Source organism: Callionymus lyra, chromosome 15, assembly GCF_982586985.1.
Source record: "Callionymus lyra chromosome 15, fCalLyr1.hap1.1, whole genome shotgun sequence".
In the NCBI taxonomy this organism is placed as follows: domain Eukaryota; kingdom Metazoa; phylum Chordata; class Actinopteri; order Syngnathiformes; family Callionymidae; genus Callionymus; species Callionymus lyra.
This window is the reverse complement of record NC_141832.1, coordinates 5446896-5460026: the sequence shown is the minus strand read 5'-3', so window position 1 is coordinate 5460026 and position 13131 is coordinate 5446896. Positions and strand designations below refer to the sequence as shown.

The 13131-nt window shown below is 45.4% G+C and overlaps 1 protein-coding gene across 1 annotated transcript in view; it reads left to right on the top strand.

Moving 5' to 3' along the window:
* The window catches only part of grin2ba (glutamate receptor, ionotropic, N-methyl D-aspartate 2B, genome duplicate a), a gene marked incomplete in the record, with an annotated part of 101013 nt that extends 92494 nt beyond the window's left edge, over nt 1–8519 (top strand). Inside the window, 1 exon segment of the mRNA XM_087809912.1 lies at nt 1221–8519. Coding sequence (XP_087666038.1) covers nt 1221–3473 — 2253 coding nt within the window.
* Nucleotides 8520–13131: the final 4612 nt, after the last annotated feature.

Here is a 13131-nt window from a genome sequence, read left to right as displayed (position 1 = left end):
ATCAAACACAGATGTTTCTTGAAGGAGTCAGTAGATCATCAAACACAGAGATGGTTCCAAAGCTTAGGAGCAACAGTCTGGAAGGATTTCTCTCCTCTGGTCCTGAAGTTCAGGAACCATCAGTAGATTCTGATCCACAGACCTCAGAGCCCGAGCTGGGGTGTAAGGCTGGATCAGATCACTGATGGAAGGTCTGACCATGAATAGATCTGAAAGTAAGAACCAGAATTTTAAAGTTGATCCTGAAAGAAACTGGCAGCCAGTGAAGAGTTTGAAGGATCGAAGAAATGTGAGTTCTTCTACTTGAGCGGCTCAGAATTCTCGCTGTAGAGTTCTGAATCAACTGCAGGCGAAAAGAGGCGGACGTGTTACGACACAAACTTCGTACAAATCCAGCTCCTTGTCGTTCAACAGGAGTCTATTCTGTTCGTGTCACTGTGAGGCTATTTTTAGCATCACTGTCCATTGTGAAAATGGCCTCCTTCACCTCTGAGAGTGACATCAATTCAGACGACGTGTCCCTTATTTACGAGTCGCTTCAGTTAAATAAGAGAGGAGTAGAAGAGTCACGTTGACCTTTGATCTGGGTAGTCGTGGGGGGGTCACGTCCTTGCATCGCCCGAGACGAGCAGAAAAACACGCGGCGATCATCGTCCGGATCGATCTTATCGTCGCCCTCATCGCTCACACCCAGCACTCCCGATTCCTTTGATCTGGATATTGTATCGCACATCAACGCTGGCAAATGAAGCCGTTTGTCTTGGTGTCCGCACGCCGTCCCCCTCGGAGCAGCTCGTCTTCCAGCCGGCGGCGGAGACGCCGAGGTATTTACCAACCGCCCAAGGATATTGTTCCTCCAATTCTAATCACATTGATGAAAGGTATTGACCAGGAGGACCCCTGGGCTTTTATGGGCCGCTGTCTTTATCAATCATCCCGGGTCCAGCTACACTATCACCTCCTGCACACGTCTCGCTTCACCTCAACTAATAAACCAAAGTCCATCAGTTCCTGTGCGTCAGTTTATGTCGGCGATATACTTGGATAATGAAAGTGCTGTTGACAGCAGCAGCTGGAGGAAACTCCCGCTAGTCGCCAGATTTTCCTACTGCTTTTTCTTTTACTGTCGGTTCTTTTTTTTCAGGGAGTTTTGTTTTGTCAATGTTCTAGTGAAAAATGACTTTTTCACTGACTGTGGTGTTTTTCTCGTGTCTCTCCAGGGCATCTACAGCTGCATCCACGGGGTCCAGATCGAAGAGAAGAGCAGTTCGGAAATGAACTCTCCGTCCGGCACCATGAACAACACGCATTCCAACATCATGCGCCTGCTACGCACGGCCAAGAACATGGCGACTCTGTCGGGCGTCAACGGCTCGCCTCACAGCGCCCTGGACTTCATCCGCCGGGAATCATCCGTGTACGACATCTCCGAGCACCGGCGCAGCCTGGCAGGCCACTCGGACTGCAAGCAGCCCTACATGCCCGAAGACAACATGTTCAGCGACTACATCAGCGAGGTGGAAAGGACGTTTGGGAACATGCACATGAAGGACAGTAACCTCTACCAGGATCACTACCTGCACCATCACGGTTCGCAACTAGGGCTCACCGGACCACCCGCGAACAGGCCCCTCAGTTTAGGCAGTGCCAGTTCCCTGGAGGGCGGCATGTTCGACTGTGACAGCTTGGGTGGTGGCGTGGCCCCCATTTTCACCACGCAGCCATGCTCAGCGTTGACCCACAGGAACATGAGTAAATTCGACCTCCTCTCTGGGCAAACACCACCTTCGGGACAGAGCTTCAAAGGGGCCTTGCCTGACTTGTATGGGAAGTTTTCTTTTAAAGGCGGTGCATCCAGTTCCACTTACATACCAGGTCATATGTACTGCCCCGGGAGAGATGACGATGAGGGAAATATACGTTCAGACGTGTCTGACATTTCTACGCACACGGTGACCTATGGGAACCTGGAAGGGAACGCCAAGAAACGTAAACAATACCGGGATAGCCTAAAAAAGAGGCCAGCCTCTGCCAAGTCCAGACGGGAGCTGGACGAAATCGAGCTGGGCTACAGGAGGAAACCATACCACATCAGCCACCATCACTACCACAACCACCGCTCGGCCTCTCCCCCCCTTCAGCCCTCTGAACGCAAAAGAGGTGGCGGAGGAAACAACAATGGAAACTATCTCTTTAGAGAAAAGGAGAGTGTGAGAGATTTTTATTTGGACCAATTTCGGCCCAAAGAGGGCGTTCCTCAGTGGGAACACGTGGACCTGACGGAAGGACCAGGTAGTAGAGAGGGAGGGGTACCGACATGCACCTCTCTGGTGCCGGTGGATGATTTCCTGAAGAGCAAACCCAAAAAGCTTGAGTCAAAGAGTGGGGTAGGATCTGGGTTGGCGGGAGGAGAGTGGGAGTGCAGGAACTGTCGAGCAAGTGCAGGAGGCGGCAAACAGATGTCTATGCATGGAGGAGGGGGATATGGTGGGATGAGCTGTGGGTCCTCGGTGGGGGGAGGCGGCAGTCGCCCTAGCTCTGCAACTTGTATGCGCTGTGAGAGCTGCAAGAAGACGGGAAACCTCTACGATATCAGCGAGGACAACAACCACCTCTTGGAACAGATGGGGGGAGGAAACACTGGAGGAATGGGTGCCGTTCCTCAGTCGCAATCTCAGGCTCCACAAAGGAGAAAGGGAGGATTTGGCAAGCCTCTGCGCCGTCAACATTCATACGATGCATTTGTGGACCTTCAGAAAGAAGAGTCGGGTGGGATGGGCAGCTTGATTGGGGACATTGGTGGACTCGGCGGGATGGCAGGTATGGGAGGGATGCTGCCCCCGCCTAGAAGTGTCAGCTTGAAAGAAAAGGAACGCTACATGGAGGGCACGAGCCCCTTTGCACACATATTTGAGCGTCACGGAGGTTCAGAGAGAGAACGAGAGAGAGATAGAGACCCACTGTTTTATGGAGGCGAAGGCCGTAAGGGACCCGGCTCTCCGTTCGGGCTGTTCAGGGGAGGCGATGGCCTCCACCGCCGCTCCATCGGGGAGAGAGACATGAGAGACAGAGACAGGTCTTTGCTGGAAGGAGGAGGTGGAACAGGCTTCTCTTTATCCAAATCTCTTTACCCAGACCGGGTGAACCAAAACCCCTTTATACCTACCTTCGGAGACGACCAGTGTCTGATGCACGGAGCGAAGGATTATTACATGAAAAAGCAACAGCAGCAGCAACAAGTTGCCAAAAACAGCCGAAGTGACTTTAGGGGCCAGATGAGTGTTACTTCTTATATGCCAGCATCTGCCTCACCGGGGGTCATGTCCAACGTGGCACCTCGGTTCCCAAAAGAGCTCAGCCTGGGTGGGATGAACCACCACGGCTCAATGCTCGGGGTCGGCCCGCCACGTCCTTTCAATGGAAGCAATGGCCATGTGTACGAGAAGCTGTCCAGCATCGAGTCGGACGTGTAGGACATGGAAGAGAGAACTGCTGCTGCGGAGGTGCGTCGGGTGATCAGGGATGACTTTTTAAGACATTGTCCACACACACTGCGGCCCCTTTGTGAGGCCCCCACGAGGAGACTGGAAATCCACCATTGATATAAAAGTATTTATTTTGCCAGAGCATTTTGTTACCTTCAGGACTCCCTGGAGAGGTGTTGGCAGTGGACCCTCTCCCCGAAATGGCCAAAGCAACTTTTATGTCCAAAACACAGTTGATTAAACATCCCTCAACCTCACGCTTCGTCCGCGAGGCTCATGAACGCTTCATCTCAGCGGGCCGTTGAAGTTCTGCTGGTGCTGGAGAGCCGTCTGAGACCTCCTGCGACGTGATCATTAAGGACTACTGTGACTGGAGCTAGGAGAGGAGGGCGTTCATCACAGAACGAGACTTTGTCAGGTTTTGTCAGAGTCTTCTGGCATCTCATCAACCCTCGTCCTCTTCAACCCTGAAGCCAAAAGAGCTGTTTGCTGTAAGAAATACAATCATGAATGATAATAAGATATTCTTCTAGAACAACAGGGTATAAAGAACAACAATAATACTAATAACATTGTGAATAACAAAGATGCTCCTTTTTGTTTTATGTTCCGTTCGTGTTTCACAAACTCTTCTGTGACCTTATCTTTTCCCGCCCCTGGCGGCGGCGGAGACGTCGTTCTCTATTTGACCGACGAGCCAGAAAGACTCATCCAGTGTGTCCTGTTTTTATCTCTTCACGGTGGAAGACGAACTTCTGTCGCTTGATTTAATCGGAAGGATTTTTCCATCCTGTTGATTTGAACTTTGTTTTTACCTTGAACTCGTTTCATCGGGAGCTCGGACAGTACTGCGAGGAAGGACGTGCCTTAAAAGGTCTCCGGTTGGATGTGTCCTCCAGTACGCACCCTTAACCCCTTAAACCACCCCTCGACGGCGGCGCCCAGTACGGACCCTCGGGCGCTCGTCGTTCTCCTCACCTTTATGAGCCAAAACTGCTGGAAGATTTACGACCGTCACGAGACACTTGCGCCGACGGTATTCGATACAAGACGCGCCCGAAAATGTTTTATAACTTGATAAATAGTTTCATACTTTGAGTATGAGCGGCGCGATGTGAACCAGGTGTATTCAGGACGCCCCGGTGGTCCTCGAGTGACCGATGTGTCTCCCTCATCAGCACGTCAGCCTTTACTCTCGTATTCAGGTTACATGGAAACATTCACCAGGCACTTACTTCTTTTGGCCTCTCACTAGTTTCTTGCAGATCACGGTGGTCCACGACACCGAGAGGGGGGTTCGATGTGCTGCGACACGAGAACTCACGGGAGGACATGAAGCCTCTCTCGCCGCATCACACAACGTCCAAAACGGCGGCTTTTTACTTTGACGGATGGTGTTATTAGCAGGAGCCTCGTTATTTTGCACAGGACCTTAAACTCCGTGTAGGTTTGGGCACTCGGTAGACATGCCTTATCATCCCACCCCCCCCCCCACACACCACACACCCCTCCACCCCGCCCCCCGGTATAACTGTACAGTATAAAGAAGATTCTTGGAATTCTCTACAGGTTCGATGGCGGTGTCGGAAGTTCAAGGGCTGAGGGAGATTGCGCTCGAGTGCCGGCGCGAGATTGCGGCCGCCGGAGTGTGAAGAGCGAATCGCCCGTGACGGCAGGTTTTTCTATCTGGGACCCGGATCTTAATGGGCCACTTTAAAACGAGCGTGCGTCAGTTAAGGTCGGGTTAGGCCAACATTGAATGTCACATTTGAACGATCACTCCTGGCTGCGCTCACATGACTTTGATGATCCAGTCCTGGTCTCGACACTGAAAATATATTTACCTACGACTGTGAATTTGTATAGTTGACCTTTTTTCCAGCATTACTCCCTGTTTTACCCTCACAACTTTGCTCGTAGCCATTAGCTTAACAATGATACCCCGTGGACTTAATCATGGACTTTTGGGTTTATCTTGTCCCGAGAGCCAGTTTATAATTCTGGACCGGACCATCAAGGCCTCGGGCCTCGACTGAGGTCAACCCACAAGACCACAAGAACACCTAGTTTGTTAAGGCCGTACCCGGGTCCCTTCGGATTAGCCGGGTCACTCAGCCAGGGTAGGAGGTCGGAGCAGAGAGTTGGAAGTATTTAAGGGCTGGAGGAGGCTCTGGCTGCTGCCCATGCGAACTAACCTCGGAGGAGCAGTGGGTTTGAGTCCTTGGTCGTCACTTTGTTCATTTGGAGATTGTTCGATACAAGATCTCCTGGAGTTGGATCAGATGACTCCATATTTGGCTTTTATTGAGTGTGTGTTGTGACTCACAGGTTAATAGAAGATTCAGTTACAAGTGTTTTGCTGCCTCAGTCATGTGATCGCAGCCCACCCCCCCAACCCCCCCGACTAGCCACCGCCGTAAATCCAGCTGACGCCGCCGTCGGAGCGCGACTGTTCGGGTTCGCCTTAAATCCAACAGACTCCCCCTCCTGACCCCGGGTCCACGCGTGCTCGAGCGTTCAGGTCAACCATCATCAGGAGGCGGCGGAGGCGAGCGCGGCGTCGAGAGCGAAGCGTCCGGACATGTCGGGCGTTTTCGTACGCGAAGCCTTGTAAATAAAACTTTTCACTTTGTACAGTTAACAGACAGACAGGATGTAACTTTGGATATGTTTTGCAGCAATTTAAGAAATAAACTAAACAAAAGGAAAAAAAAGTCACAAAAAAAAGGACAAAAACACGTAAAATATGCAAAATATAGCTTGGACACAGATATTACTAATCATAGGTGACATAACTGAACCTCTTTACTTTCATGTTTACTCGATAGTTTAATGATAATTCTGTTTCTTTTCTTTTCTTTCCGGATCATTTCTGTAGATGTAGACGTTTGGTGAGTTCGACGGGGAAAGTTTAGTTTAGGAGTCTTTGCTAAGTTCCCTTGTGTTAGATTCTTAAGATAAGCTTTGATGAATTATCTGCATTTATGGGATACACTATTACATGTATACATAGATGATCTTTGCATATAGAGGCAGTATATCGTGGTTCTTCATTTGAAACCCTCGTGTTTTTTTCTCGCTCTTCGAACTCACGGTGATTGCACAGAATTCAGAGCCATGGTCGGCCCGGCCGTCCCTGCGCCCTCATCACTGTGGTTCTGGACGACCCGGTCGTGGTTCACGTCGCTATAGAGTAGATTCAGCCACGAGTCGCGGCGAGGGTCCGTCCGAAGCGACCCCTGCTCCGGGCCCCGGGGACTGTTGCGCTCACTGTGCGACGCTTTTTCGGACTCGTTTATTTGAGCGACTTCGTTTCTCGGCGCGAGGATCACGTTTGTAATTGGTTGTGTACATACACGGTTCTGCGGCGCCGGTCGTTTCCTCGCTCGGACGCCGACGATCTTCTCCTCCATTTTGGAGAGACGGAATTCATCCGTTTTTTTGTTTTTTTTTTCTCCCTTTTTCCTCCTCCGCTGGTTCCGTGTCTGGCGGGTTGATTGAAAAGTGAAACATGTGGTCACGTGCACACACTCATCCTGACGCATCTTCATCCCTCGTTCATCCTCCTCATCTCGCAATAAACGGCGCCATCGAGCTGAAGAAGCTGCGACCGCACGAGTTTGTGCCGTTTCGTCGTCGCTTTTTCCCGGATGAACTTCCTGTATCTGCTCGCACGCCACCACCTCGTCGTCAACCAGTCTAATGTTAGTGGAGAGTCAAAAAACGGTGGATCAAAATTCCAATAATTGTTGAAGTTACATCCCGATTGTTCCACGACGTCCGGAGCCCAGAGAGACGTCATGAAACATAGAACATAAGGTTTAAAAGACGTTCCTGAGCCAGAGTTACGAACTCGTACTACGGACGTTACCAATGATCCTGAATTCCTCCTCATGAAGTGAACCAGTATTTTTTGTGAGGTTTTTACTACACAATCATCTCTAACTTTGACAAATCAATTCCGTCTCAAGTCCAGTGCAGACAACATGGGATTTTTTAAATTTTGGTTCCACCCCAGGACCGACCTAGTTAGAGCCCAAATGTATTTTATTTGGTTCCACCCCACAATAAAAACACACAAGAATCTAATTCTACGTTGAGATTTTCCACCACAGAACCAACCTTACGGTGACATGAACAATGGTTTCCACCCCACGACGATACTGTCGTGGGGTGGAAACCCCGGGGTTGGCTCCACGTCACAGACGTGTTCACGCCCGAGACATATTACATCGTACGCTATAAAATAACTGACATAGAGTCCAACTCACAGATGCCACCCCGTGACCGTGATAACCCCACATATTGTCGAGCAGAACGGGATCTTCATCGCCATCTTCATCACATATGGGACCAAACCTCGATCAACAGTCATACAGGGCGTAGTTTTGTCCCGCGACACTCGTGTTTTTGAACCTCACGCAGGTGAGAAATATACTGTGACATTCTGATTACTTTGCTGAGAAGGTGGGCGGAGCTTCTGCTGCTTCTTTTTATTTTTAAAAAAAATTGAATAACTTTTGTGTGTGTTGGTATTAATATGGTTACTTTCTTATCTGAGCTTTCTTCGCCGATGATACTTTCCTCTCCATCTCGCGCTGACGTCAAGGGGTTTGTTACGAAGCGTGTGACGTTTCTACAAACTCTGAGGTGGACCGTGTTCGTACGAGCAGGACGTTCTGACGGCGGTTCTTTTCTCTCCTCGTGGCCCTTTTTCCGTTGAGATAATGCCAAAATTTTTACACCGTGGGAACTGGAAACTCCTTCAAATACGAATAATTGTACAGGTTGTGTAAATACTGGTCATCGGGGGGAAACATTTACCTTCTTTTTTTTGTATGGAAACAATCAAAGTAATGTCACTCGCAGAATAAATCACACAACGACAAAATGGCAAAAAAAAACAATTCATGGTAAAAAAAGTACTTCTGATAAGATAATACTGCTATTATAAGTGCTCAGATAAGATTATTTCTCTTTGTACATGATGAACAAAAGTGTTGAGTATTAATAATAAAAATAAGTTTCACGCAACTTTTGCATGTGTCGACTTGATTGTGCGTTTATTGAGACCCACACACACACACACACACACACACAAACAAGTGCTCCTGTTTCCTTGTAAAAAAAAATTCAAATCACCTCTGGCAAAATATCACACCCAGAGAGCATATAGTCTATCGTTCCACATGGACTCGTGTCCAGAACCGAGTCTCAGTTAGTTTGGACCTCCACCTCTGATCCGGGACACTACTGTCGTAGCATCGTTAGCTTCACTAAGTTACATTCAGCTACTGTCCACCACAGTACGAGTCAGGAGCTCACCAGGAACCGTGGTAGGGTCAGGTGGCGGCGGCGCCCGATGACTCTGCAGAAAGCCTCTGGTTAATTAGAATAAATGCCGTCCCGGGTCAGCTGACTCGCGGTGACCTCTCGGCTGACCTCCTCCCATCCATCCTCCCGCCTGCGTCCTCCTCCCTCAACGCCTGCATGAATTTTTCAACCGCTGTAGCGAGTTATTCAATTATTGATGGAGGGAGTGAAGTGTCACAGAGAAAGGATGAGATTTATTACACGGATGTTTTTCTTGAGACGCCGAACGCCATCTTTGTTTGTCTGACGCGCTCAGTCGCACTTTTATTAACTTCTTTAATGACATGTATTATCTGGACCTTTCACTTCAGACCAGCAGGGGGGTTTTCCACTGAACTCATGAAGAAGAACAAACATTTCTCTTAAGAATTTAAATTAGCATGCTAATGCGCTAACGTAATTTTATGCTAATGCTAGCATCAGTAGTTATGGAGCTTGCAAACAAAACTAGATAACAAAACTAGCTAACTAAATTATCTAACAAAAGTAGATAACAAAAATGACTAACAAAATTATCTAACAAAATTTGCTAACAAAACGACACTAGCTAACTAAATTATCTAACAAAAGTTGATAGCAAAAATTACTTACAAAACAAGCTTACAAAACGAGTAAAAGACACTAGCTAACAAAACTAGTAAATAAAACTAGCTAACAAAACAAGTAAATGACACTAGCTAACACAACTAGTAAATAAAACTAGCTAATAAAAATGAGTAAATGACACTAGCTAAAAAAAACTAGTAATAAAACTAGCTAACAAAACGAGTAAAAGACACTAGCTAACAAAACTAGTAAATAAAACTAGCTAACAAAACAAGTAAATGACACTAGCTAACACAACTAGTAAATAAAACTAGCTAATAAAAATGAGTAAATGACACTAGCTAAAAAAAACTAGTAATAAAACTAGCTAACAAAACGAGTAAAAGACACTAGCTAACAAAACTAGTAAATAAAACTAGCTAACAAAACGAGTAAATGACACTAGCTAACAAAACTAGTAAATGACACTAGCTAACAAAGCTAGTAAATAAAACTAGCTAATAAAATAAGTAAATGACACTAGCTAACAAAACTAGTAATAAAACTAGCTAACAAAGCGAGTAAATGACACTAGCTAACAAAACTAGTAATAAAAGTAGCTAACAAAACGAGTAAATGACACTAGCTAACAAAACTAGTAATAAAACTAGCTAACAAAGCGAGTAAATGACACTAGCTAACAAAACTAGTAATAAAACTAACTAACAAAACAAGTAAATGACACTAGCTAACAAAAATAGTAAATAAAACTAGCTAATAAAATAAGTAAATGACACTAGCTAACAAAACTAGTAATAAAACTAGCTAACAAAGCGAGTAAATGACACTAGCTAACAAAACTAGTAATAAAAGTAGCTAACAAAACGAGTAAATGACACTAGCTAACAAAGCTAGTAATAAAACTAGCCAACAAAATGAGTAAATGACACTAGCTAACAAAACTAGTAATACAACTAGCTAACAAAACGAGTAAATGACACTAGCTAACCAAACTAGTAACTAAAACTAGCTAACAATGCAAGTAAATGACACTAGCTAAAAAACTAGTAACAAAACTAGATTACAAAACGAGTAATTGACACTAGCTAACAAAACTAGTAATAAAACTAGCTAACAAAATGAGTAAATGACACTAGCTAACAAAACTAGTAATAAAACTAGCTAACAAAACGAGTAAATGACACTAGCTAACAAAACTAGTAAATAAAACTAGCTAATGAAACGAGTAAATGACACTAGCTAACACAATTAGTAAATAAAACTAGCTGACAAAACTAGTAATAAAACTAGCTAACAAAACGAGTAAATGACACTAGCTAACAAAACTAGCAAACTAAATTATCTAACAAAAGTAGATAACAAAAATTACTAACAAAAATAGCTAACAAAACTAGCTAACTAAATTCTCTAACAAAAGTAGATAACAAAAATGACTAATAAAACAAGCTAACAAAACAAGTAAATGACACTAGCTAACAAAACTAGTAAATGACACTAGCTAACAAAACTAGTAAATGAAACTAGCTAACAAAACAAGTAAATGACACTAGCTAACAAAACTAGTAATAAAACTAGCTTACAAAACGAGTAAATGACACTAGCTAACAAAACTAGTAATAAAACTAGCTTACAAAACGAGTAATTGACACTAGTTAACAAAACTAGTAATACAACTAGCTAACAAAATGAGTAAATGACACTAGCTAACAAAACTAGTAATAAAACTAGCTAACAAAACGAGTAATTGACATTAGCTAACAAAAGTAGTAATAAAACTAGCTTACAAAACGAGTAACGACACTAGCTAACAAAACTAATGAATAAAACTAGCTACCGATACGAGTAAATGACATTAGCTAACAAAACGAGTAAACAACACTAGCTAACAAAACTAGATAACGACACTAGCTAACAAAACTAGCTAACGACATTAGCTAAAAAATCTAGGAAACAAAACGGGCTAACAAACCTGACAACAAAACTAGGTTAGTAAAATCTGACTTACAAAACAAGCTAGCACAGCTAATGAAACTTGCTAATAAACCTAGGAGATAAAATGATTAAATAAAACTGACAAAACTAAGAGTATTTACTAACAAAACTAACTAACCCCACTAGCAATCAGTGAGCAACAGTGGTGCCTTGATTCTCTCCTCCTGCTATCTTTCTCACCCCTGAGTGATTGAGGTAAGATGCTCAGTGAAGAGGGAGAGAGTGAGTTATGGAGGAGTGAGGATGAGAGAGTGAGTTATAGAGGAGTGAGGATGAGAGAGTGAGTTATGGAGGAGTGACTATGAGAGAGTGAGTTATGGACGAGTGAGGATGAGAGAGTGAGTTATGGACGAGTGACTATGAGAGAGTGAGTTATGGACGAGTGAAGATGAGAGAGTGAGTTTTGGACGAGTGACTATGAGAGAGTGAGTTATGGACGAGTGAAGATTAGAGAGTGAGCTATGGACGAGTGAAGATGAGAGAGTGAGTTATGGACGAGTGAAGATGAGAGTGAGTTATGGACGAGTGATGATGAGAGAGTGAGTTATGGACGAGCGACGATGAGAGAGTGAGTTATGGACGAGTGAAGATGAGAGTGAGTTATGGACGAGTGATGATGAGAGAGTGAGTTATGGACGAGCGACGATGAGAGAGTGAGTTATGAACGAGTGAAGATGAGAGAGTGAGTTATGGACGAGTGACGATGAGAGAGTGAGTTATGGAGGAGTGAGGATGAGAGAGTGAGTTATGGACGAGTGACTATGACAGAGTGAGTTATGGACGAGTGAAGATAAGAGAGTGAGTTATGGACGAGTGATGATGAGAGAGTGAGTTATGGACGAGCGACGATGAGAGAGTGAGTTATGGACGAGTGAAGATGAGAGAGTGAGTTATGGACGAGTGACGATGAGAGAGTGAGTTATGGACGAGTGAAGATGAGAGAGTGAGTTATGGACAAGCGACGATGAGAGAGTGAGTTATGGACGAGTGAAGATGAGAGAGTGAGTTATGGACGAGTGAAGATGAGAGAGTGAGTTATGGACGAGCGACGATGAGAGAGTGAGTTATGGACGAGTGACTATGAGAGAGTGAGTTATGGACGAGTGATGATGAGAGAGTGAGTTATGGGCGAGTGAAGATGAGAGAGTGAGTTATGGACGAGTGACTATGAGAGAGTGAGTTATGGACGAGCGACGATGAGAGAGTGAGTTATGGGCGAGTGAAGATGAGAGAGTGAGTTATGGACGAGTGACTATGAGAGAGTGAGTTATGGACGAGTGAAGATGAGAGAGTGAGCTATGGACGAGCGACGCTGAGAGTGAGTTATGGACGAGTAAAGATGAGAGAGTGAGTTATGGACGAGTGATGATGAGAGAGTGAGTTATGGACGAATAAGATGAGAGAGTGAGTTATGGACGAGTGATGATGAGAGAGTGAGTTATGGACGAGTGATGATGAGAGAGTGAGTTACGGACGAGTGATGATGAGAGAGTGAGTTATGGACGAGTGATGATGAGAGAGTGAGTTATGGACGAGTGACGATGAGAGAGTGAGTTATGGACGAGCGACTATGAGAGAGTGAGTTATGGACGAGCGACTATGAGAGAGTGAGTTATGGACGAGTGACTATGAGAGAGTGAGTTATGGACGAGTGATGATGAGAGAGTGAGTTATGGACGAGTGAAGATGAGAGAGTGAGTTATGGACGAGTGACGATGAGAGAGTGAGTTATGGA